This window comes from Podarcis melisellensis, assembly GCF_964234715.1.
Source record: "Podarcis melisellensis genome assembly, chromosome: 9".
Lineage (NCBI taxonomy): Eukaryota > Metazoa > Chordata > Lepidosauria > Squamata > Lacertidae > Podarcis > Podarcis melisellensis.
In genome coordinates, this window is record NC_138541.1 from 21,683,299 (window position 1) to 21,710,938 (window position 27,640).

At 43.7% G+C, this 27,640-nt stretch overlaps 1 protein-coding gene across 1 annotated transcript; it reads right to left on the reverse strand.

Moving 5' to 3' along the window:
* Positions 1 to 1,681: 1,681 nt before the first annotated feature.
* Positions 1,682 to 11,163, reverse strand: LOC309377542 (radial spoke head protein 6 homolog A-like). The gene is made up of 6 exons (XM_081924962.1): positions 10,406 to 11,163; positions 8,781 to 9,015; positions 6,661 to 7,419; positions 5,130 to 5,268; positions 3,196 to 3,313; positions 1,682 to 2,043 (listed from the first exon to the last, which is right to left on the reverse strand). The coding sequence occupies exons 1-6, from the start codon at positions 11,062 to 11,064 to the stop codon at positions 1,812 to 1,814; spliced, it is 2,142 nt and encodes a 713-aa protein (XP_081781088.1). The 5' UTR covers positions 11,065 to 11,163; the 3' UTR covers positions 1,682 to 1,811.
* Positions 11,164 to 27,640: the final 16,477 nt, after the last annotated feature.

Here is a 27,640-nt window from a genome sequence, read left to right on the forward strand (position 1 = left end):
AAAGTACCAAAGGGAATTTCGACAGATTCGAGCCTCCTTCTTGTCCCTCGGGAAATGAGTGAAAGGGAGGCGGACTACTCCCCTGGCTTCCCCCTTTTCCTTGTTTTAAAAGGGCCGCGGTGGTGATAGGGTTAAAAAGGTTCCTTTGTTGTCCCCCCCCCTCCCCTCAGCTCGTTGTCGCTCTGGGGTGGGGTCAGGCCAGGCAGAAAGCCGCTTGCTGATTGGCTGTATCGGATTCTCTGCCTTGCGAGCGCGTTGATTAAATGCGTCCGCTTTAAAGCGCTTATGTTGTTCGCGGAAGAAGCTCCTAAGCTTTGTTCCATTACCCCTTATGTTCCAATAGTTCCTCAAAAGCGTTTTTGAATTGAGAGGCAGAGCGGGGCATATTTTCCTGTTTATTTAGAGTGCCTCGCCCACCAACCAGCTGATTGAAAGTGCCAGCTGCCCGTAGGAAAATATTTATCGTTTTATGCCCTTGGCAAGGACTCAAGGCTTAATAATAATAATAATAATAATAATAATAATAATAATAATAATAATAATAATAATAATTTATTTATACCCCGCCCATCTGGCTGAGTTTCCCCAGCCACTCTGGGTGGCTTCCAATCAAGTGGTAAAACAATACAGCATTAAATATTAAAAACTTCCCTAAACAGGGCTGCCTTCAGATGTCTTTACAGAAAAAATGTTTACAGAAAAAATAAGAACAGCCTCAAAACAACGGGGAACTCAAGAACGTATCACGAATGTAATTGGACAGCGGTGTCACCCTCCTCCTGTAGAATAAATGGCAGGAAAATCATATACCCCACCCCCTCTAGGTCAGGTATGTGTGAATTTCGAGGAATGTCGAACTTTTTAAAAAACTGCCTTGTCAGTGCAATTTTTTTTTAGCAGTTAATAGTTATTATCACAAGTGGAGGGGAGGTGGCTAAGAGGTAATAGCTTACAGCTGCTATTTTGAGTGGTCACCGCAGATGTATATATTGTTATGAGTTTGGCGGGGAGGAAGTAGGCTGTATGCCACACCCTTCTAATAATGCCTGGATCCAGCACGGAATCATTTGCTAGTGTTTTTAAGCCTTTCCCCCCTGCACTGTTTCCCCAATCTAAATCTCCACTCCGAAGTACCTCTATCTGTTCCCTGGTGTGTCTAACAGCAGCTGTGAGGTGCTGATTTAGATTGAGAAATAAGCATGGGGAAAATGTTAAACATCCCCTTCCCTAGCACTGCTACAAAAAAAAAGAAAGAAAGAAAAAGAAAAGAAACCCACAGAGCAGCTTTAAAGTTGATTTTTAAGTTGGGAGATCAAGTTGCCCCCCCCCCCCAATGTTCTTGTTTGGGCCTGAATGCTACCAGAAAAGTACTGGCCTGCCTTCATGAAGAGTAATTATGATATTTATATATTAAAATGTTTATATCCTACCTTTTAGACCCCCTTATGGTTGACTCATAGAAAAAAACCTGTGCTGTTATACAGTGTGAGAAGGGTTAGGACAAAGTTTGTCTGTCTGAACATTCAGCACTCTGTTTGTTCTAATATTATTAATAATGATAACATTAATGAGATGTATTAGTTGCTTGTGGCCAAGGTCTCCAAGTGACTCCATTAACAGGTAAACCTTTTCATCTAACTACAGTAAAAGCACCAGTCCTAAAAACAGTAAGACAAAACACTTCTTTGAAATTAATCCAACAGCTATTCATATATTTCTATATATTATACTTTGCTTATTCTAATACATTAGTAGAAAAGTTTATACATGCTTAGGAAAAAATTATTATAGCAATTCTTGCTCTTTGGAATTTAATCATCATCCTCTTCATCCTCTTCCTCATCCATCTCTTCCATTTCTTCAGCTGCCAGTGCTTCCTCTTGTGCAGCCTTGAGTGCCATCTCTTCTTCCACAGTTGGGTCTGTTGTTTCTGTGACTTCTGGCCCACTAAGGTACTCAGTTTGCACGGGCGGTGGCAACTGAGGGCTGAAATTTTCTGCACTGTATTTGTGACCCCAGCCAATGTAGATGTTATCAAATTTCCTAAAGGAAGAAGTGAAATATCATAATATTACTTGAAAGGAAAAATCCAACTGTCCTTTCTCTCCAAGGCTTGAGGCTGGATCTATATTTTATGTATGACATATGGCTACTGCCAAAAGCTTAACTGCAAGGTTTCCTCCTCTGTACCGCCTACCATCTGAAAGGTTAATAGCTGGATCCTATGCATACTTACTCAAAAGAAAGCCCTCTTGACTTCAATGGGACTTGCTCCCAGGGAGTTAAGTATAGGATTGCCACCTTAGTAAAGTAATGTATGTGTAGTAACATTGCATTACCTTTCCCCAAAATCACAGCAAACGAAGAAAATGCTGTGATCACATCACATCACATCACACCATAGTGTTGTTAGTTGTTTGGGGTGTGTGTGTATGCGTCCCCTTCTAATTTCTGGATCCAGCATGGATCCGATTGCTGGAATATCCAGGCCAGCCTGGTAATGGCCCGCTATATATTGTCAAGTTAGTTAGAAAGACAAAAGGCCAGAGGGGAGAGTTGAGTTATGAGAGCTAGAAGCTTGATGCAAAAGCAGCAGGCTGGAAAGTCAGAAAAAAACAGGCCTAATTTCTGCTGGAATTCAAGGCTGTGGCTATAGGAAAAGCAAGAACCTCCTGGGGTGATGTGTTGTGATCCCCTCCATCGTAGGCTCAGGTTGTATAAATCACAAAGGCACCACAGTCTCCACTATGGCTCATTTCCAAAATGATTGGAACAACAATAATATGCTCCTCCAATTAATTGATATAAGAATTGCACATTACAGTTCAGGTGATATACACTCACTGCTTGCTTCTCCTTCCAGATAATGATGAAAAGGAAACTTAAGGCCAAATGAAAGACGAGAAGTGAATGTTTAACCCTTTCGCTCCCTTCCACAGCCTTGCAAAAAATGGCTTCCCTGAAATTGCTATTAGCATTTCAAAAGAAGCCTCTACTGGCATCAGTTCCTTGGAAATCCTAATAGCAGGGTATAATTTGGAATATTTAATGTGATTTGATTGGATTATTAAAATGGAAAACTTAATAAAAATGATTTTTAAAAAAGGAAAACATAATAGCAGCTTTGGAAAGATTATACAATTAGAAGACGAAACAACAGATTATCAAGCAACCCAAGTGATTTCTGCTTCTTACCTTCCAATAGCAAAGGCGTAAGCCCCAGGCCATAAATTGGCCTGAAGAACTGCAAGGGCATATTGAGGAACTAAGTTTGTTGATGTCTCTGCTGACCATGGTGGGATGTTCTGAATGTCTGTTTAAGAAACAAATTTCTTCTTGGTTACTTGAGAAAAATTAAGACATTTTGCATTTGTAAAACTTTTACCTGAGGAAAAAACATGCTACAGTACATTTTTCATTCCTACACAGTGTTCTTAAATCACCAATTTGATTTTGAAGAAAAAGCAGCATCAGGACAGTGAGGGATGTTTTCAGGAAGGATGGGAATAAACAAAAATGTTGTCTAATGTGAGGCACATACAATATTAAGTCTGCCAAGCTGGCTCAAACCCTGAACACTTCTCTTACTTACATCACACCATTTGTAACTTTATGTTGATATTAACCTAAGGAAGAAAACATGAGTATGGCTGTCTTTCTGAGAAAAATGCTTTCAATCTTTTTAGTTTCACTGATATTTCAATGAGAATGCCCCCATGTTCTTTGAATGGACTGAAACAAGCAATGCTAAGATAGATTGATTAAGCCAATGATTTACTGAAGATGCCCTGATAAAAATGATCTAAACATACTGTATCTTTAAATTTCCTGAAATTTTATGTGATTCATTGCACCTGGGGATAGCCTTTAGGGTTCTGCCAACAGTATCAGTATCACCTATCCACAGGTGCAATGAATCACATAAAATTTCAGGAAATTTAAAGATACAGTATCCAACATCTAGCAAAGAGAACACAAACAGTAGCCATCTTATCAGAAAACTTAAATAAAACAATTGAAATCTAATTCAGTATTCAAACTCCCCAGGGTGCAGGGATTTAAATAAGTATATCAGTCTGGTTTTTTGTTGGCGCAGTATGTAAAATGATCTCTCCTCATCCCAAATTTTCTCTGATTAACCCATAGGACTGTGTAAAGTAGGTCTGTATCTGCATGATGGTGTGTTACAAAGTGCTCAACTAGAGGTGCCTCCATGACTTGATCCTAATGTGGGATCGATGCTCTCCTATACAGAAATTTTGTGTGATTCATTGTACCTGTGGATAGCCTTCATAATGCTACTAGGGTTCTGCCAAAAGTATCACCTTGCTACACTTGTGATTGCTGATCCATGGCTAATTGATGTACCTTTGGGGGCAATTAATTTGGCATGTATTTGTTATTGGTTGTTTATACACAGGCCTGTCATTTCAATCTCTGTATTAGATTTGAATGTAATGTATTTCATTTTATATCATTGCCACCTGATGAAGAATTATCATTGAAACAGTTCATTATCCTGGAAGAACTGTTCTGTTTGCTGCTGTGCTTGGAGTACCCTACTGCTACGTTCGGAGCACCTATCACCTTGCATTTATAGGATATTGACCTTGGAAAGGCATTTTGCCTGCATATCAGTGACTTACCACACCTACCATTCTTGTTTATGGAACACTTATTTGATACCTGTTATTTGTGACTCCATGCACATATGCACATATCATATGTCTTCTGTTTATGAATTTTGAAAAAGTATAATGTTATAAAGATTTTGTTAGTATTATTAGCCAACGTGTTGCTTCTTGTTGTTGTTTAGAGTGTCCTGTTTTGCAACACGGGATTTTCTTTGGCTGATAAAAATGTTAGCATTAATCTAATCTTCCAACTGAAGTCCCTGTTGTTGCCTTACTTCCGTGTTTGATTGAGGAAAAATGAGTTCCCCCTTTTTAAAGTATACTATTAAAAATCACTATGAAGAGTTGATTCATTTTAGAAATACTATACACTTAATGATCTACAATCCCAAACCACACCTGCTTTCTGCACTGCTTTCTGCCAATGCCTCCAAGTCTGTAACATCTGTAAAGGAAAGGGGGGAAAGCATCAAACATGTCTGGCCACTGGTGTACCTGCATCTTCAGAGAGTGGCGTGAGAAGTGGGGGTCCTACTTCTTGTGATTCTTCTTGTTCATCTGGTCTCTCCTCTTCCTCATCCTCCTCTTCTTCTTCCTCTGATTTTTGATAGGGATTAACCCAAGTACAGCGTCCCTACATCCAATATACCATGGGTTACAAAGCAAGATTAATGTGAACTCAGCATCCAGTGAGGCAATATTCCTTTGCTGATAATATGAAGCCATGGGCATCTTACAAAAAGGAAGGAACAGAGGGAATTTATACTCGATGGGGTTCTTAAAGCACTCTTTGTCCCCGCCCCCCGTTTCTCTTTGTGAGTGTTCATTTTTGTGTTAACCTCCATCTCTGCTATGCCTTTTGAATGTAATCCCATGCCCTGCAAAAGCAGAGCAGCCTCTCATAAGGCACATGTGGCTTTCCTCCTGTTTCTGCTGGCTTTCATGCACAGGCCCCAATATGAAATGTTGAACTTGCTTCAACTGGAGTACACTACATGCCATGGGCCAAAAGAAGGACTAAGCAGCTGGGTGCTCTAAGACAGAGTGTTATCTATCTAGAGCAGAGGTGGGGGAACCTTTCAGCCCAAGGACCAGATTCTATTGTGTATGGGCAGAGCCAGAAACAAGTGAGCAGAGCAATTAATGTAGATGTTACCTTTGTACAGTTATGTGTATTCATACATTGCTTTATTTTCTCCATCCAGATGAGCAACAGGCCTCATCAGAGTTCAAGGAGACATTCCAGTGAGGGAAGAACTTGGGGTGTGGCCTGGAGAGTGTTCCAACGGCCAGATAGACAGATATCTGGCTCCCCAGTCTAATGTTCCTGACCATTAAAAGAGGGCTGGGCAGCAGTGGAAGATGGGGAGTGGGGAAAGATACAGTTGTACCTTGGTTGTCAAACAGAATCCATTCTGGAAGTTCGTTCAACTTCCAAAAACGTTTGACAACCAAGGTGCGGCTTCGGATTGGCTGCAGGAGCTTCCCGCACCCAATCGGAAGCCGCGTCAAACGTTCGGGTTCCCACGAACATTTGCAAACCATAACACTCACTTCTGGGTTTGCGGCGTTCTGGAGCCAAAACGTTTGAGTCTCAAGGCGTTTGGGATCCAAGGTATGACTGCACTGATATTCTTTAACATCAGCCCCCTACCCACCCATCCCTTGTAAAAGCAGAGGCCTCTAAGAGGGTGTTGTTTCTGGGAGGTTACTTTTATCAGGACTAGGCACTGCTGAGCCTATATAGACCATCAGGCTGAGTTGCTGCAGCTGTTCAGGACACTCGCCAAAGCAGCCCATCTGCATTGGTGTTGGAAAAGGGAGGATATAAGGCCATCCAGTTGAAACTGATGGGTGGTACAGAACTGTTTGGGCAAGCAAGAAGCAATGAAGACAATGTTTCATCTAAATATAGTCTTTGTATGATTGTAAGATGTATTTATCACTATTTATTGATAGACCCCTTAATAATAAAAAAGGCACTTAATGAGCCCTATGTGATGCTCTGTAAACTCCTCAAACATACCTGCATTAGAATATTCTGTACATGGTGGACCCAGTTGGCAAGGGATTCTACCAACTCTGGCACAGAAATAGGCTCAAAGTCAGGATTTTCTTCATAACTGTCTCTTCCAGCTCCGCCCTCTTCCTCTTCATCTCCTTCCTCTTCTCCAAACTGATAAAAGCCCAATGGGCTGATCTGGGTCGCTGCTGAAATGCGGGCAATCTGGGCTCGCAGGTAATTGGACTCATTGCCTGGGAAAGGTGGGTAACTCACAATGGGAGCATCTAGTCTTCCAGTGAAGTATTTCTTGATCTTCCGGGCATTCACTATCTGCGCAGGTGTCACATGGGGTAATCTCACCCAGGGTTTCCCTGGTTCATTGCAAACAAAATAAGTGTATTTATTGGCCCCGGTTCGATTATCTTCTTTTGGTATTACTGGTGGTGGCTTGTAGTTCGGCTTTGGTGGCTCATCTTTTTCTTCATCTTCCTCTTCATCCTCATCTCTGCCTTCGCTCCCCTCTTTTTGTCCCTCCTCAGCCAATTCCTCCTCCTCTGCCTCTTCCTCCTCCTCTCCCTCACGGAACTCAATTTCAGCTACAATATAGTTTGCTTCAATGCCTAGGATTTTGCCCCAGAAGCGACAAGTCTGGATGGGATGTGTGTTGACCAGCTGTTTGAGGGCCAGGAATATGTGGTAATATTCTTCTAAGCTCAAGCCAATTCCAGCCTGTTCAAAATAGAAGGCTGTCTCCATGACGTTGGGTAGAGGAGTTTCTGGCTAGCGGGGAAAAGTGCCAAAATTAGATAAGCATAATTATAAACAGCTTTTATTGTCAATAATTATTTACTTCTATACACAGAATTCATATTGCGAAAGGCTTGGCTGGATGAATCCCAAGCCAGAATTAAGATCGCCAGAAGAAATATCAACAACCTCAGATATGCAGATGACACAACCTTGATGGCAGAATGTGAGGAGGAATTAAAGAACCTTTTAATGAGGGTGAAAGAGGAGAGCGCAAAATATGGTCTGAAGCTCAACATCAAAAAAATGAAGATCATGGCCACTGGTCCCATCACCTCCTGGCAAATAGAAGGGGAAGAAATGGAGGCAGTGAGAGATTTTACTTTCTTGGGCTCCATGATCACTGCAGATGGTGACAGCAGTCACAAAATTAAAAGACGCCTGCTCCTTGGGAGAAATGCGATGACAAACCTAGACTGCATCTTAAAAAGCAGAGACATCACCTTGCCAACAAAGGTCCGTATAGTTAAAGCCATGGTTTCCCAGTAGTGATGTATGGAAGAGCTGGACCATAAAGAAGGCTGATCGCCAAAGAATTGATGCTTTTGAATTATGGCGCTGGAGGAGACTCTTGAGAGTCCCATGGACTGCAAGAAGATCAAACGTATCCATTCTGAAGGAAATCAGCCCTGAGTGCTCACTGGAAGGACAGATCCTGAAGCTGAGGCTCCAATACTTTGGCCACCTCATGAGAAGAAAAGACTCCCTGGAAAAGACCCTGATGTTGGGAAAGATGGAGGGCACAAGGAGAAGAGGACGACAGAGGACGAGATGGTTGGACAGTGTTCTCGAAGCTACAAACATGAGTTTGACCAAACTGCGGGAGGCAGTGGAAGACAGGAGTGCCTGGCATGCTCTGGTCCATGGGGTCACGAAGAGTCGGACACGACTAAACGACTAGACAACAACATACACAGCGATCCTAAATTTGTGTGCAGTCCAATCCTGTGCAAGTTTACTGAGTTCAATGGGATTTACTCCCAAGTAAGTGTGAACAAAACTGCAGCCTTGCTTGTATGTATGCAAATTAATGGGCCTGAAAAATAAGCATGTTAAGGCTATGGTGAGCTTAATAATTAAGTTTAACCAGACACAAATTCCTCATGCTCTTTCTACAACAATGACTGAGCCCAGTGGTTCTGACAGGGACCTTTGAGCTTCCAAGACTTACAGAATGTTGAGAGAGAGCTGAGGGTGAGAGAAAGAAAACTGAAGAAAGGGGAATTGGCCTGTTCTAGCTTTTAACAGTTTATTGCTAGCATTCTGAATGGGGAAGAGGAGAGTTCAGCAGGTGTCAATGAGTTTTTCAGTTTTTATTTGTTGCAGTGACTCACCAATTCCTCTTCCATTTCTTGGTCTGTTCCTTCTCCACCACCTTTCTGGAACAATGTCTTATACATTTCAGCCAGTTCAAAAGTTGGATGTTTCTCATATTCGTCTCGGAGAGTGTCCAATTTCTTCTGGAACCGAGCACACTTCACTTCCTTACTGATGTTCTCAATTATGTCAGCTGGGTTTTCAGGTCGCTCATCCAGAATCTTGGCCAGCATGTCAGCAAGATGGTCATACCTATGAAATTAGGAAAAGAGATGCCACGCCGTCCCAGAGGAGACATGTTATCAGCTTACTGCAATGCATTCTGAATAGAATTGGTTTCATTTATTTGCGAAAGCACAATGTGTTCTCCAAGACAGTGGTTAGGAAACTGCAGCTCTCCAAAGTTGTTGGACTCCAACTCCCAGAAGCCTCAGCTAGTATGGCCAATGGCCAGGGGTAATGGGAGCTGTAGTCCACAGGAGAGCCACAGGTCACCCACCCATGCTCTAAGCATTTTCTTTGGAGACAGCATTTCTGTTGTAGGGAAATCCTAATTGCAGTATTATATTTGGTTGCTGGATTGGTTGCAATTTCCTACTTCAGTCTAGAGAGAACTGTGTGAAATGTTGTGCTGATCTCTCAGGCAGCTATTGGACAGTGCCCATAATGTGACTGCTGACAATTGGCACAAGTTTCCCACATCAATTTGTCACGTTTAAAATGAACAATTATTTATCAAGTATTGCTAAATCTCTTTAAAAGTATGTGCTCCATTGCTTTAATATTATAGTGTGAGGGCACTCAGTCCACCATTAAGAAACAGTTACATTTATGAACAATGTTATCCTCTCTGCCATAATGTCCTGCCATCTGAGAACCTCCCCCTTATTCCAGCCCTAAAGCACACAGAGGGAACAATGTCTTTGGGTTTTTTATGGTGAATTACTGAGCATTCCTATGCATGTTTACTTGAAAGTGTCACTGTGTTTCAAAGGGGCTTACTCCTATTTAAATGTTCAGTGGATTGCAGACTATAAATTCCATCTGCTCCCCATCTTGCTATCTCATCTACAGCAGGATGAGTCCCTTCCTATAATCAACAATATGCAATGAAAGTATAGATATATAATTTTTTCTGCTGTTCATATGCCCATTCCACGTAAGCTGAAACATAATTGGTGGGTGCTTTGGCACATAAGGCCAACAAGAAATTAGTGGGACCTGCAACAAAATCATGCAGTGTGCAGTGCACCTGCTTAAGCTTCCATGGCCTCTTCCAAGTTCTGCTATTAGGACTACAATTCCCATCATCAAATCACAGAATTGTGGAGTTGGAAGGGACCACAAGGGTCATCTAGTCCAACCTCTCCCAATGCAGAAATATTTTGCGCAATGTGGGGCTCAAGCCCACGTTCCTGGGATTAAGAGTCTCAAGCTCTACCGACTGAACTATCCTGGGGCTAATGATAGTCAGAGCCCAAGAACACCCAGAGGGCTACAGCCATTTCGCCAGCCCCAGGATCACATCCTATGACACACATCTTCAGTTTTACTCCTTTACTTTGCTACCCACATTTTGCCCAGTCCCACTTGACGAGAATCTTCCTTCTCCTGCTCGGGTTCCATTTCTACCCATACTCACAAGCTCACGCCAGTTTTGAGGCTCGTCTTCAGCAGGTAGGCTTTGGCATTCTTTATCGCCAACGCTCTGGGTCCTGGATCCGGGATCTGGTCTTCCATCAAGGTGGCCCCCAACTGGTAGAGGCCGATGCCAGGCTCGTGGGCTTGGTAAGGGCCGTGAACTAAGCTCTCCTGTTGCATGATCTGGCTGCCTCTCGACACCGGCACGTGGAAGCTGCCTCTTGTGACTGGCTGCTGCATTTGGTCCTGATACATGGCTCCCATGGGGTCTTGAATCTGAGGGAGGCTTCCCCTGGGCAGGGTGGGCGGTTGCAGCAGCTGGGGCTGTTGCTGCTGCCAAGGCATGCCGCCCCTTGCCTGAAACAGGGCACCCCTCGCCTGGTGAGGCTGGTACATGCCGCCTCTTCCGTCTGGCTGCTCATAGACGCTCAGCCTTGGCTCCTGGGGTTGGTACATGCTGCCTCGTGGTAGCTGATCCGGGTATTCACCAGAAATGGAGCCGTCCTGGTCAGGGCCTTGGCCTCCCTCAGGTTCAGAAACCATTGGAGGGGCTGCCTCTGGCTGCAGGCCCCCGGGGTCTGGCTGGCTGGGCTGCCTGGAGGGCTCCTGCTGCTGGGGGTTCTCCCCATTTTGAGGCTGGTCGCCTGGAGGATCTGCCATGGGGAAGTGGGAGACCTGCTGCCTTCCTTAGCTTCGCCCTCTTTCTCCGTCTCTCGCTAGCAACGGCTCCCACCACCAGCAGCAGCACGGGCGTTGCTAAGGTAAACCTGACACCGTTGCTAGGGGGAGCGGATTGGCCGCGACGCCCAGAATGGGAGGAGCCACAAGGAGAGCAAACGGCTGCTGATGTTGGAGGTGGGAGCGGGAGGGCAACCCGAAGGCTCATCCTGATAGGAGGATTGATGAGGGAGGAAGGCGGAAAGGTCCCGCCTCCTTGTGCTTATCAGGAGATATGTGTGAATGAATGCTTTGCCACTCAAAGAAGCAGCTCTTTGGTCGACGTCTGGGTAGTTGTGCTGCTTGGGAACGGGAGGGAGACCCTAAAAGTAATTCCTGTTCATATTCATTCATATATGAACCCACAATAAAAGAACAATGAAACAAACACAGAGAAACATACTTATTATTATGTGTATGTGTATATATACAGATATGTATACACACACATCTATATATATCTATATGACATATATAGAGAGAAAACACAGAGAGAAAGATTTTATTTTTTTATTGTGCTACGTAGATTAAGTTTTTATTGTTGTACACTGCCCTGGGATCTTCGGATAAAGGGTTATATAAATGGAATAAATGGCAATTTATTTCTGAGGATCATTTAGTCCAACCCCTCTGCAAGGCTGGAATCTGCAGCTGTCCCACATAGCTATCAAACTTGCGACCTTGGCATATCAGCACTATGCTCTTCACCAACTGAGCTATTCATGCATTCGGTTTTGTGGGTCCCAATTCTATGGAACTCCCGGCTGAGATCAAACAACTTTGTGGGATCTCAGATCAGCAGCCCTGGATTAGGAAGTTTTTAATTTGTGATGTGTAGTTGTATTTTTATATTCTGTTGGAAGCTGCCTAGAGTGGGGCAACCCAGTCAGACAAGTGTAGTATTAACAACAACAACAACAACATTAATAATATCAATAACAACAACAACAACCCAAAGTTGCACTCCAACTCCAAGCTTGTATGAACCCCAAAGCAGGAAATGACAGGTTTCTTTAGTCAGGTGACAGCCCTCATTTGGTGTAGTGGTTAAGAGTGATAGACTCGTAATCTGGGGAACCAGGTTCGCGACTCCGCTCCTCCACATGCAGCTGCTGGGTGACCTTGGGCTAGTCACACTTCTCTGAAATCTCTCAGCCCCACTCACCTCACAGAGTGTTTGTTGTGGGGGAGGGAGGGAAAGGAGATTGTTGGTCGCTTTGAGACTCCTTCGGGTAGTATAAAGCGGGATATCAAATCCAAACTCTTCTTCTTCTCATTTAAATACATTCCTGGGTAGGCCATCTTGCAAACCACTTTTTAGGACAAGGTCAGTTCATGCTACATGAATTCTACATTCCTCATAAAGAAATAGATGTCAATTTGTAAACAAAAATACTCTATACTAGCCACACAACCTGGTTCATCTGATGAACTAATGGGGAAGTGTAATCTTCTAAGTGCTAACTGCGGGCAAGACCTTTGTATCCTCTGTAGCTGCTGAGTAATATCATTTGATTGCATTTCCTTCAGGCGCTAAGACACTTGCTTGGAAGAGCCTGAAAACCCTCAGCAGAGGCACAATTATTTGCCTATGAGTCTAAAAGGCTTTTAATTGGTACTTGGGAATGGCACTATTGGAAATCCTCTCCCGTGTTTAACAAGGAGGTTAATTAATTAGCTACTAGATTGGATAATTGGATTCATTACAAAGAGCATGCAGCTTGTATGGGCTCAATGGTGGATAAAAGGAATTGTCCTAAATCCCAACAGAATTACCTACAACTAAGTTAACCTGGTGCAACCAGCATGCCTCATCCATGAGTGCAGGAGGAGAAAAATAGCAGAATATATAAAATAGAAAGGTGGCATGTATGTGAACACTACAATCAGGTATGATTGTAAAACTTCTATATGTAGAAGAGAATGAAAGCACAAGCAAGACCTCCCTTATAAAAGGGAGGTTTTGGTGGACTTCTGCAATGCTGAAAAGGTTAACGGTGTTTTTTTCAGAAACTACTCCCATTGTGTTCAATGGGCTTACTCTTTGGTCAGTGATGTTTAGGAATGTGGTTGGCGTGTATGTTTGTGTCACCATTGGGCTAGACACTGTGCAGAAGGGTGGCGAGATGTAAAAGAATAATAGAATCATATAATTGTAGATTTGGAAGGGACCACAAGAATCCTCTAGTCCAACCCCCTGTGATCCAGGAATCTTTTTGCCCTACGTGGGGCTCGAACCCATGTAATGCTCGACTACTCATAAGCTACAATTATCATGATGGTTTAACATTCAACCCCTTTCCCTAGGAAACTCTCGAGGTTTTAGCTTTGTGAGAGGAATACAGTGGTACCGCAGGTTAAGTACTTAATTCGTTCCGGAGGTCCGTTCTTAACCTGAAACTGTGTTTAACCTGAAGCACCACTTTAGCTAATGGGGCCTCCTGCTGCTGCTGCCAGAGCACAATTTCTGTTCTCATCCTGAAGCAAAGTTCTTAACCCGAGGTACTATTTCTGGGTTAGCAGAGTCTGTAACCTGAAGCGTATGTAACCCGAGGCACCACTTTATAGGGTTTCCTAACAACTCTCAACGCCCTTAACTCACTACAGTTCTCGGGATTCTTTGGGAGAAGTCAAAGGGGGATGTGTTGGAAAAACGCCCTGGGGGTGCCTGCAAGCCCCCTCAAATTCTGAGCGTCCTCCAGAGGCATTTCCCCTCTTCTCCAGTGCGCTCAGCGACACATACCAGCTAGTATATGCACACTTAATCTTCTGGCAAAACACAGCAAGAAGAGTGAGACATTGTAGATCTAATCTACTATTTATTTACACACTATGTACACAACAAGGCATAATGGCGACCCTTCTCTCCTGCTCTGAGACCACAAAAAGAACAAGTAAAAGTGAAAGTACATTACAGCGGAAGAAATAAAACTGTGTTCCGTTTCTCAAGCTCTTTTCAGACAGGCATGTGATTTACAACAATCTCATCTGCTTGACGCTGGTCTGTGACCATATTAATAAATTCATTCATTCATCTGCTGCATCAGAGGCATGAAATACTAACAGGATGACACTGCTTTAAATGTATAGTGCAGATGAGGACTTGGCATAGAAAATACTAAGCTAGATGGTCTAATGGTCTGACTCAGTATAAAGCACTTTCCTATGTTCCTATGATATAAATGTCGGTATGTATAAATTCATATATTTCTTAGCAACCTCTGTCTACCCATGAGGACAGCCAAAGGGAATGAAGACTGGGTGATTGCTACAAACAGGGACAGCTAGAGACAGATAGTGAATGTAGCAAGCCATGTGCCCAGCAGATGGCAGCTGTACATTAGAGGTGGCAATCTCTGATTCTGTAGGTCTGCAGAAATAATATTTTCTCTTGGGAGAATTTCAGACAAGGTGTGAGGGAGGGAAGAAGTATTTTGGGGCTCATCTATAGGTGAACATTATTTCGCAGAGAACTCATTCTCTTATTTGTGAAATCAGCACTCAGTGGAAGAATCTGAAAGGACATTTTCCCCAACAGGACTAACTTTCCTATCTAGTCATATTGAGTCCCAGATTCCAAAGGAGCTATCATTTCCTTTCCCCCACCCAACCCTCCCATATTGCTAGGCAATTTTTTAAAAAGCGGTAGTGGGGTGTGTGTGTGTTATTTTGATGCTTGGCCTCCTCTACAGATGTGCTTTCCAACACATGGAGGAAATGGGTGGGGCCTCAAATGTATGGGAGGAGCCAGTGGATATGGCCCCATTCTCTTCCTCCATGCAGTTGTTAATCCAGTGAGGACGAATGCCTGAAACATAAATAAACTTGAAACACTGATGGCATGATAAGGCTCTTTCATGCATATGTCAATAAGTTTCTCTGGTCTGTCAGGGGAAAGCTAAATGATCAATTTTCATTGAATCATTTTAATTACCGGCACAAAAACGTTTGCATCTCGATGAGTAAAAATCCAATGTTAATGGTTCCCTGCCTTAAACAGGTTCTGTGCTGCCCCAATGGAATTAAAAATCTGAATTCACTATAATTTATTTGCAGCATGTTTCCTAAAAATACCTGAGACCTCCACCAATTATTATCTGGGCAGACCACCTGCCATACAAAACTTGGTGATCTTATTTTCTGAAGCCACCAAACCTAGATGTGGGAAATTAACATCCATCTTGAGGTCCTTTTGGTTTTTGCTCTGAATATCAAATCCTTGATGAAGAACATGTACGGCTTGAAAGCCTTCCAAACATTTTTTAAACAACCAATAAATATAAAGACCTTTCTTTTTAACATTTTCTAGGCCAACCGTGGCAACTCATGACTTATTTGCTATCTATCTGAATGGGCTCCTATTGAAAAGCAAAGCTAATTTGAGTCAGAAGCAGATAGGCATGATTTCTGGAGAAATAGTTTATCTGCCAGAGAAAGCGGACCAGACACTTGGAGCACAATTAGGATCTTAAACGCTGAATTGCAGCCAATTATAATGATGTATTAATGCATCACTCATTAGTTTTGACAGAATTCTGCTATGACATAGACTCACTCGCCCACTTTGTCCTCCTCCATACGGCTGACTAAGCTAGAGGACCACCCCGCTGTGACCGAAGGCGGAAAGGTTAGAGAAGGCACTCAAAGACTCTTCCCCATGTGGAAATGCTGTTGGGAAGCAAAGAGGAGGCTACTGTTCTGCAGGGGGCTGATAGGCAGCGCAGCTGTTGCTCAGAAGAGAATAACGCATTTGTAGAGCTCTTAGGGCTCTCTCTCAACTGATGACACGAAGTGGAAGCCTTGCCATCAACGTAGGGCACCGAAACAAACCATTAGTATGCTTGTCAAGAATAGCCTGATTGCCATGTAAAATTCAGCTTTGGATATAGATTGGCATATGACTTGCATATATCAGCATCGATACTTTACCCGTGAAGCAAATTCTGCAAAATACTATCCAGACAAAAATTAAAGCACTTTCAAGTCCAATTAACTTCAGTGGAAGAATTAGACTCATGCTGAACTCTCTCCCACTGAAATCAACGGGACTTCACTTTGGTTGGATTGTATGATTATGGCTGTGGTTTTGATTGCAGAACTCCGCCCCCTCCTACATTTCGGGTATTGTAAATTGTGATGCCTGCAGCAGATGTTCACAGCTAAGCCTTGACTATATTCCATTCCAAATGTTGCCACAACAAACTAATGTGGCAGTGGAGGCAAGAAAGACACAATTTATTAAATGCATGCTTTTTTAAAAAAAAATGTGCATATATATATATATATATATATATATATATATATATATATATATTCTGAATTTGTGCTTCTTTGATCTTACATAAAATTGTCCTGCTAATATCTGTGTTATTGCATGCAGAATAAGACCTCTATGCTGTGGATGTGTGGGTTTGGTGCAGTCATTCAAGAACAACCATCATTTCAAAAGTCCGACATTTTTTGTTGATTTTCTTTGACAGAGGCAGGTTGCCATATTGCTCAAGATTTGCTTTACTTTAAAGGAGGAGGAATTAAATATTCTCATCCACAGTGCTGCTGCTTTGATTGAAACCAGAGCCTCCTGCAGCTGCTTTCAAGTTGAAAGGGAGGAAAAACCCCATCAGAGTTGGTTGTATCTCCCATATGTTGGCACTTAGAGCTCTGGTTTACTGGAATTAAGGCATTGCCCATGCTAATAAAATGCATTAATTGTGAATGATCCCCTACATCTAGATCAATGGGCTGCTATTGCAAAGCATACAAAGAGGAAAGCACACCAAAGGGAACCTGTGGCTCATGTAGTCAAGTTATTGATGAATCAGGGTTGATGTTTGGTATGCATCTGTTATTATATTTTGCAGCAGAATTGCAAATAGGATTTTCACAAGCTGGATGTGGTCTCTTAATCTTCATTTCCAATGTAACCAAGCCTTAAGGAAGGCACTTAGTCACAGTCGTCCCTCGCCGCCTTTCCCTCTCACCCTCTGTCATTTCCCCATGATCTGTTTCACACTTCAAGCTCCTTGATGGCAGGAGCATATTGATGTTGCCTATATTGTTTCAGCAGTGTAACTGGCACTTTTCAGGGCACTGTAGAGTTTTCTTTTACTCTGTAAGATGCCGTAAGGAACAGGTATGCAGCTTGAGGGTACCTCGGGGTCCATTGCTGTTGCTTGAAGCTCAGGTGGTGGGCTGGTGACCCAGCTGTACCCCTGTCTGGAACCCTAAAGCCTGTTGTCTTTGCTCTGGTAACATCTAGGTTAGATTACTGCAACATTGTTATATGTGGAGCTGCTTCTGCTGACAGTTCAGAAACTTCAGCTGCTGCAAAATTCAGCAGTCAGGTTGCTCACCAGTTTGAGAACATAACACCAATCCTAGCCCGACTGTATTGGCTGCCAATCAGTATCTGGACCCAATTCAAAGTGCTGGTTTTGAAGTATAAAGCCTTAAATGCCTCAGGATTGCAATACCTCAAGGACCACCTCTCCCAGTGCCGGATCTACATATAAGCTAAACAAGCTATAGCTTAGAGCCCCACTCTTTTGGGGGCCATAGCTGTCAACTTACAGATTTGAAAATAAGGGATCAGCAGCCTTGAAAATAAGGGACCTGCAGGCTCACCTGTTCCAGGCACTCCAGTCTTCCTGTCCTCCTGCAGTCTGGTCAAACTCATGCTGGTAGCTTCGAGAACACTGTCCAACCAACTTTGTAACCAGAGGTTCAACTGAATAGAATCTGAATCACATGCACCATAAGGCCTATGCAGCCTCAACTTAAGATGGCTCCCCGGCCTGGCTTTGCACTGCAAAGTTTGCAGCAGCACGTGCAACAAAATGGTGTCCAGCATTCAAAAAACCGCTCAGCTTGCATTAACTAGCCACACACACACAGCCTCCCCCCCTTGCCACGAGATCGCCAGTCACACACCATTTTAGTCAACCAGCTCCTTTCTTTCCCCCCATAAGCCAATCAAAGGAGCCTCCAAAACAAATTCAAAAGCCTCCCTCCCACGAGATCTCCTTTCCTTTCCCCCACCATGTGCCCCCGCTCCAGACAGACCTTTTCGCCGGCAAGGGTGAGTGGGCAGTTGATGAAGTATCCATCCGATTCCGATCCGAGCACTCAGTACAGGTATGTTCAACTTCTGAGCCCCTCTGAGCCAAAGGCAGTGTGCTGGTCCCGGGGGGAATCGGATTCCCAGGCCATCACAGGCAGAAAGCCCAGCCAGCAGCCAAATGAAGCTTCAAGGAAAACCACCGTCACCTCTCCGCTGGGAAGCGCTGAGCAAAGGCGAGTCCCCAGGCAATGTAGCCGATTTGATCAGCACAAGGCATGCAAGCTCCACCCCCTAGTCGTTCTTAGACTTCTTACTGGGTGAGCAACACATCCAAGCAACACAGTTGGAGCCTCCCTCCTCCCTGGCTGGCAGGGAGGGAGGGAGAGGAGCTGCTTCCTTCGAAATTTAAGGGACATCATTTAAGGGACATTTAAGGGACATCCATCAATAAGGGACAGCAGTGGGACATGGCGCTGGAATAAGAGACTGTCCCTTCAAATAAAGGACGCTTGACAGCTATGTTGAGGACCCCCAAAAATATGTCTGTGGCCTTTTAGACGTGGGTGGGATGCTTATTAATGTATTTCTCTTTCCTCTTGGTTTTAATTTACTTATATGGGGTTTATTTTCTGTTTGTCTGTTTGTTTTTAAGTCATTTTGGGTTGCCCCTGGCAAAACAACACAACTAACAAATTTAATAATAATGATAATCAGTGCTTCCCCCCCCCAAATGTTTAGGGGTACTCTCATTTTGACTCAAGAAAATCACAATTTTATAGGTCAAATGGGGAAAAATAAATACAGTAAATGGACAAAAGTACAAAGATTCACAAAATGTTTAATAATAATAATAATAATAATTTTTATTTATATCCCGCCCTCCTTAGCCGAAGCCAGGCTCAGAGCAACTAACAGTAAAATAATACAACATTCTAAAATCATTTCATTATAAAATCAGTTCAAATCAAATTAATGGCAACCATTGGGCTAGAGTTCTGTGAGGATTGTCAAAGGAGGGGGTCAGTCTGTGCCCTGGCCAAAGGCCTGGTGGAACAGCTCTGTCTTGCAGGCCCTTCGGAAAGATGTCAAGTCCTGCAGTCTCTTGTGACAGAGTGTTCCACCAGATTGGAACGACAGCTGAAAAAGCCCTGAAAAAGCCCTGGCTCTGGTTGAGGCCAGCCTAACCTCTCTGTGGCCCGGGACCTCCAAGATATTTTGTTTGAAGACTGTAAGGGGTTTAGGGGTATGCACCGCACTGTGAACGTCCCCCCGAAAAAAGCACTGATAGTGATAACAGTGATAATAATATCAGAAGTGAGGAAATGGATCCTTGCCTTCCCCCAATGCCAGGCCAACTTTGACAGGTGGGTGAGTCTTTGCATGCCTGGACAACCAGCTGATTGTGGGTGCTTGCCAAGTCCTTTCTATTTGCAAGTGGCAAGAAGCATGGTGGCGATTGCAAGCAGATTATCAGGTGATTGGCAGGCCCCACACCTCAACTGGAGGGCAAGGGTGTGTAGCATGGCCAAAACAGTCTCATGGGCCAAATGGGAAATCTGGTGGGCCGCTTCTGCTGTCAAAAACACTGACAGGGCAATAGAACTGATCAGTCAATGCAATTTCTCCATTTTGTGAATATGGTGAATTTGCGCAGTTGGAACTTCATGGATTTCAGCTGCTGGAAAATCATTTCATTTCTATTGCTTCTATCATTACTTAGTTGTCCAAGACAGCCATTTTATGGTACAGTTTTCTGAGAAGAATTTCAGTGAAAAACCACAGAAAAAAACTTTTACCTGTTGCAATAAACATTGCCCGAGGTGGATAAATGATACAGAAAATCTGTTCTGTCTGTCTCTCACTCTGCAGACACTTGATTCCCTTGTGTAACGTAATTGCTGGGGGGGGGGGGGAGCTAAGACAATATACTTCATTATCCAATGTTGCATTTCAGTCTCTGTAAAGTCTATATATGTCGAAGAATAAAGGTTTAGATTGTGCCTCATCATGATAATCTGGCCTTTTCATTTACAGAAGTCAATGCATCCGGATGAGGTTAATCATAGCAGTTTCTTAGGTGTCAATTACATTCATCAACTCTTTACAAAGGAGAAAGATATGAACTGGAATCCTTAATTTTTATATTCTTGCAATGGTCTGAAATGGTATTATATTATGTAGGCTGCAATATTATGCTTTAAATCAGGTTTCCTCAAACTCGGCCCTCCAGATGTTTTTGGCCTACAACTCCCATGATCCCTAGCTAGCAGGACCAGTGGTCAGGGATGATGGGAATTGTAGTCTCAAAAACATCTGGAGGGCCGAGTTTGAGGAAGCCTGCATTAAATAAACCCCACTGAACTCATTGTGGCTTTCAGACATGCATAGGATCCCATTTGAGGTCATAGCTCATGTATTAAAATGTGACACATTAAAATTCCAAGAGTAACCCCAAAGGAGTTAACTGAAATAACCAGAAATGATATAGTACAAATATGTAAAGGGACCCCTGACGATTAGGTCCAGTCGTGACCGACTCTGGGGTTGCGGTGCTCATCTTGCTTTATTGGCCGAAGGAGCCGGCATACAGCTTAGCGAACCACAGCAGTGCACGGAAATGCCGTTTACTTTCCCGCCGGAGCAGTACCTATTTATCTACTTGCACTTTGATGTGCTTTCGAACTGCTAGGTTGGCAGGAGCAGGGACCAGCAATGGGAGCTCACCCCGTTGTGGGGATTCAAACCGTCGACCTTCTGATCGGCAGGTCCTAGGCTCTGTGGTTTAACCCACAGCGACACCCGTAGTAGTCCCAAAAATACAAAATACATACAAAAGGTATCTCAGATATGTATAAACTTACAATAGGAACTTTCATAACCTAATTCCTAAAACCTCAGAGTGTATGTTCACTTTAATTAAGGCAGAAGTACACAACATGATACTCTCCAGATGTCTGACTTAAACACACATCATGCCTGACCTCTGACCATACTCAGAAGGCTGATAGCAGTGGAGTCTAACAACAAATGGTGGGCACAACTCTGGCTACTCCTGAATTAAGGCCTAATTCTCATGTTACTCTTGGGGTGTGGGGGCTGCTCACACATAGTACAGTCCCAAGTCACTCCAGTAACATATGAAAACGAGAAGCAAAATTGCAATACTGTAGCCACATGGTTACCAGTGCTGCTTGCCTCTAAGAAAGGACACTGCAACTGAAGAAGGATGTTGGCAAGTTGGAACATGTGCAGAGGGGGCAACCAAGATGATCAAGGGTCTGGAAACCAAGCCTTATGAAGAACGGTTGAGGTAACTGAGTATGTTTAACCTGGTAACGAGGAGACTGAGAAGAGATGTGATAGCCATCTTCAAATATCTGAAGGGCTGTCACAAGCTTGTTTTCTCCTGCTCTGGAGGGTAGGACTCGAACCCATGGCTTGAAGTTACAAGAAAGGAGATCTGACTAAACATCAGCAATAACTTTCTGACAGTAAGAGTGGTTCAACAGCGGAATTGTCTCCCTTGGGAGTTTGTGGACTCTCCCTCTTTGCAGGTTTTTAAGCAAAGGTTGGATGGCCATCTATCTTGGTTGCTTTAGCTGAGATTCCTGCATTGTAGGGGGCTGGACTAGATTAACCTTGGGGTCCCTTCAAACTCTACAATTCTATGATTCTATAACATGGATAGGACAAATTGCCATATCACCCATACTAGCTATCATCCAGTGAAGTTGAGAGAGACAAAAGGAAGTGCGTCTTTACTCAGTTAAAGTACAGAATTTTGCTTCCACAAGATATAACTTCCACCTACTTGCATTTAAAAGGGGATTAGACAGATTTGTGGCCCTACCAGTTACTGGAGAACAACAATGGCAGAGAGGTATTGTCAGCCACTCAGAGGTTGCCTTGTAGGAAAGAGGTTTCTGGGCTTGATAGGCTTTTGGTTTGATCCTGCAGGGCTCTTCCTATGTTCATGAATGTCTTTTTAACAGGAAGAACATAATGGCAGCATTCAAACCAACTATGAGTTTCAAAAATTCCAATCCAATTTGTTATACAGCTTTGCCTGAATTAACTCGAATGTGCATAAGAAAGAAATAAAGGTAATAAGATTCTTCTGACTCTTTTCAGGTACATTACTGAGTTCATTTTTCTTCCTTTGTACGCTTCACACCTTCAAAAATGGTTGCAGAAGCACAAATAGCTGTTTGAAGTTTACGAAGTGGAGACTTTGACTTAATGGTTCAGAAGCAATCACAGATATCAAAAGAACCCGTTTAAAGACTGAAATCGTGAAGTACATCAGCAGGAAAAGAAACTCAGCAGTTTTGAAACAATAATTCTGATTTTCTTGTTGGCTGTAATAAATAGAACCAGCCACCCCACCCTTAGCACTGTGTTCAGTAAATTAAGTTGAGATTGACACGGGGCAGTAGCAAAGATTCTGCGTTTAGAAGTTATCAGAGCAAAATGCTACTAAAACAATAATGCTTTCAGTTTAGCTTGCTTATGCAGTAGATCAGGCTTCCTCAAACTCGGCCCTCCAGATGTTTATTCCCTACAACTCCCATGATCCCTAGCTAGCAGGGCCAGTGGTCAGGGATGATGAGAATTGTAGTCTCAAAACATCTGGAGGGCCGAGTTTGAGTAAGGCTGCAGTAGATAGTCTCTACAACCACAGCAGATGCTGTATCAGTCTCTACAGGCACAGCAGATGCTGTAACCTTCTAACAGTTTGACTTTACCTACAAAGTCACACTCCTCCATTGTCTCCTGAGACAGATAGATGCCAGCAAGAATTGTGCAGGGCTGTGGAATGGACATCTGATTGAAAGGCTCTTTATTGACCTTTGGAATATCTGACTTCTCTTTCCTTCCATATTTATGCTCACTTACTTTAAATGCTGGGACGTGGGTGGCGCTGTGGGTTAAACCACAGAGCCTAGGACCTGCTGATCAGAAGATCGGCGGTTTGAATCCCCGTGACGGGGTGAGCTCCCATTGCTAGGCCCCTGCTCCTGCCAACCTAGCAGTATTGTCAAAGTGCAAGTAAATAAATAGGTACTGCTCTTGCGGGAACGTAAACGGCGTTTCCATGTGCTGCTCTGGTTTGCCAGAAGTGGCTTAGTCATGCTGGCCACATGACCCGGAAGCTGTACACTGGCTCCCTTGGCCAATAAAACAAGATGAGCGCCACAACCCCAGAGTCGTCCATGACTGGACCTAATGGTCAGGGGTCCCTTTAACTTTACTTTAAATGCTACTTAGATGCCACCTACTTTTCCCTCAGCCTTTTTCTCAGTGCTATTAGGGCAGGGGAAACAGTGCCCCCCCTGTTGCTGGACATGGGACCCCATCATCCTTAACGATTGGCTGTACTTTCTTTCTGGAAGGAAAAGAGCCTCCAGCTCTTATATAGATTGGGCCAACAATCTGCACCAGCATTACAACTGCCTGTGCCACATGACATCCCAGATAGCTCAGTTGGTTGGAGCATGGTGCCCATAATGCCAAGGTTGCAGGTTTGATCCCCGTATGGGACAGCTGCATATTTCTGCATTGCAGAGGGTTGGACCAGATGATAATCAGGGTTTCTTGCAATACTACAATTCTATGGTTTTATGTTTTATTGTGGAGAGGCCTAATCCAACACCAACTTATCTGCATGTGTACTTTAACTATACCAAATGTATTTGAAGAAAATTATACGGCGTACTCCAAGTGTTGTTTTGCTTGTGATAATTGTTATCCTGTTGAAAAATCATTGAATATATTGATGTAAGTCTGAGCTGCTTCAATGCTAAAGCTCCATCTCCAGCCATCCCCTCCAGCGGAAGCAGACAGTGGCATTTGACAACTAAAAGAGGGCACAGGTTCAGAAGTACGTGGCTGGACAATGACTCTCCCAAGAAGTTATAATGATGGCTGGCTGTATCATTTATATGAGCCTCAACACACATTCCAGCTGGATGGCAAGTCACACAGATTTTAGGCAGTGTGGTCACATCGCCAGAGTTCTTCCATGAATAAAAAATAGCTGTTGATTACAGCAGATAAGTATTAGTTGCTCTGCAAAGTACTCTATCTCATGTAAACATTTGTTAGGCTAACCTCATACAAAAGGGGGCAAGCTCCCTTAAATACATGGGATGGGATTCAAATAGGGCTGCAGCTCTGCCAGAAACAATAGCTGTGCCAATTTGCAACAAGGGTTTCTCTTTATTTCATGGAGCTGTTTGCTTTCTGCTCTCTGTCCCTTCCGAATGGAGAATTGGTCAATACTGATCTCTCTCTCTCTCTCTCTCTCTCTCTCTCTCTCTCTCTCTCTCTCTCTCTCTCCATCCATTATCTTCTTTCCCACCCACCCAGCCCACTGCCAGTCTTTCCAAAGGGGACACTTTTCCAAGGAGGGATGCAGCAAGGTTTCTATATAAGCCGGGCAGCTGTTGGGCCATCTGCTAGTGAGACCAGCTGATTAGCATTCGAGGGGAGGCTCACAGTGCTGGCTATTGATACAAGAGAAGAGAGGAAATTGCAGGCATGGTACATTGTGTCAATATCCCAGTCCTTCCTGGGAGGATGCACTTTAGTTTCAGACGAAGGCCAAACCTGAATGGAGTGGTAGTTAGAATGCCCACCAGGCAGTTGAGTAGGTTTCCAAGTTCAGGCCTTGGTTGCAAGGTTAAAAATGGGAGTGGGGTGGGCTCTGAAAAGCAAAAATGAAAAGTTCCTAGCACACTTTATTTCGGCTGCATTCACACCATGTGTTCAAAATTCTATGGTGCCACTTTAAACAGCCATGGCTTCCCCTCAAGGGTTCTGGGAGCTGTAGTTTGTTAAGGGGGCTGAGAGTTCTTAGGAGACCTCTATTCTAAGGTTACCAGATTTTTTTCAATGAATCCAGGGACACTTTTATTAAGTAGTGGGTGGACATAGCAGACAAGACAGAGATTTCTCCAAGTAGTTCTTTATAAGTAAGCTGGAACTGACTGAACAGCACACAGCTCAGCCGGCCTGCTTTTATAGGCAGCCGGCTGTCAACATTGTAACAACAACAGCCCAGGGTTTCCCGTCTAAATTAACTTATGTGGACCTGAGTGAAAACTATACAGTATACACAATCCCCCCTGGTCCAGGGTGAGAACTTCAATACATAACAACTTTAATTAATTAATTAATTAAATTAAATTAAATTAAATTAAATTAATACTATACATTTGGGACGTTGATGCTGCATCGATGGTGATGGCAGAGGGGCGGGCGCTACCTTGACCTCAACTGCCACGTTTCTTCTTCCTTTGAGGCTTCTATCTCCTTTCTCCATGAGCCTGGGCAGCCCCTGAGTTGTTGGTTCTTTGGTGGTGGTAGTGGGGAAGCAGTGTGCGGTGGTTCAGGCATGGAAAGCGGAGAAGCAGAGAGCGGCGGCGGTGAGGCTCGGGCATCACAATACCTTCCTTCCCATCGGAGCAGCCCCAATTCCACTCCTACTTGCGTGCAAGCGGGGGGGAGGGGCAGGGATCCCTCAGTTGTGAAGGGAAGCTTCCCATTGCCTAACTGAGATATCCCTGTCCCCTCCTGCTTGCATGAAAGCTCTGATAGGCAGTGTGAAGCCTCCCTTCACAGCTGAGAGATCCCCGCTCCACTCCTGCTCACACGCAAGTAGGAGTTGGGAGGCTGCTCTGATAGACAGCATGAAGCCTCCCTTTACAGCTTAGTTGCTGGGGTCAGGGAAGGTGGAGGCAGCCCAGAAGCTGCATCTTAGAGCCCCTGCACCACCATCATATGGGGACTTCCAAGCAGCTCCTGAAGCCAGCCAGAGCCAACTTCTCTGGGCTGCCAAGACTGCCGTATTTCCCGGGGACATTAGATGAAATCCGGGGACATTCCGGGGATGGAATTTGTCCGGGGACTTATTCGCAAATACAGGGATTGTCCCCGGGAAATGGGGACGTCTGGTAACCCTACTCTATTCCCCTCACAGAGATACAATTGACAGAGTTCCCTGGGAAGAAGAATTGACCACTCTGGAAATGGTAGTTCTGTGAAAGGAACAGGGGTTTCACACTTTGGGCTGACTGAAGCCAATCAGAGTGAACAGAGGTTAGTTAGCCATCGAGGATTGATTCCGAGGGTCACTCTGGGGAAGGTGCAAAGGAAGAACTCCTAGGAGGAGTTGTTTTTCTGTATGCTCCAAAGCTAACCATTTGGAAACACTGAAAACGTGTGCTGCTTCCGTTTCAAGGGAATTGCGTGCAAGTTCTGTTATGTACAATGGGACTTCAAGGAGAGCCCAACTTAAGTCTCCCTGAAAGAAGAAGTTGGAGTCCTCCAAATCTTTTGGCCATGTACCGTATGTGCACAGAAAATAGTAGAACTAGCTGAAAGGCAACACATGCAGATCAGCATCAATCATTGCAGTGCAACCCTAATTATTATTGTTAATTTATAAGATTATTGTATAATCTTAGATGGTTAAAAGGGGCATAGCTGTGAAGAGCTGTGGTTGCTACTGCCATTTCAAGTTTGCCTTTCTGTGTTTCTGCAGTTTTTCAGCCACAAGCTCCTTGGCAACCCATGGTTACCATTTACTTCTGTGTGCAAGTTCTGAGGGCTTATTCAAACAATTCTGCGAAGAGCTTTTCCAAGTTCAGCAGGGATCTGCTTTTGTTGCCATCCATTCCAATATCTTCATGTAATTGTGTTCCCCCCCTTATGGAAGTCTAAAGTGTTGCAGAAATCTAAAAATGAAATGAAGTGTTTACCACAACACAATGGCCACATACAAGAGGGCTCTGCAGCAACATCTTGCCACAAGGAGGTCTTCCTTTTCAGGATTCCATCCACTTCATTCTGCTACATTCCTTCAGTTTTCTCCCCGTCTCCTCCAGTCCCTGGACAGTCGGCATTCAGTGTCTGCTGAGCATGTTCAGTCATCATTGGGCTGTTATTGGAGTCCTGTCTCCTTAGGTTTGCCACCCACAATACTTTTCATACTTAGGGTTTCCTTACGTCTGTTGATAACCTCCCTTTTGGCAAAACAAGGGCCAACACTTGGAGTACAGAGATCACTTTCGGTATAGACCAATGGTTCCCAATTGATGGTTTGCAGAAACCAGGGTTCTGTGTAACCCAACTACCAGAAAGATATCAAAATTTTTAGAAGTAGGGGGTCTATGGCTTGGCTTTCAAAAAAAACAGGGGGGTCTGCAGTATTTAGCTAAGTGGGAATTGCTGGATAGGCAATTAGTACACTGATGTGGATCCTATTGTTAGAAACTGGTGGTTTCTAACCTTTTGTATGGTATTGGAAGAGGCATTCCCCTTAGATATTTAGTCAAATAACCAATAGTGTCAGGAAAATGTAGCTCTTGTATAAATCACTGGTTGGTTTTTTTTGTATATCTGTCATTGGGATTTTTTTTTTAAGCTTACTATACCTTAATCAGTGGAAAGGACCTA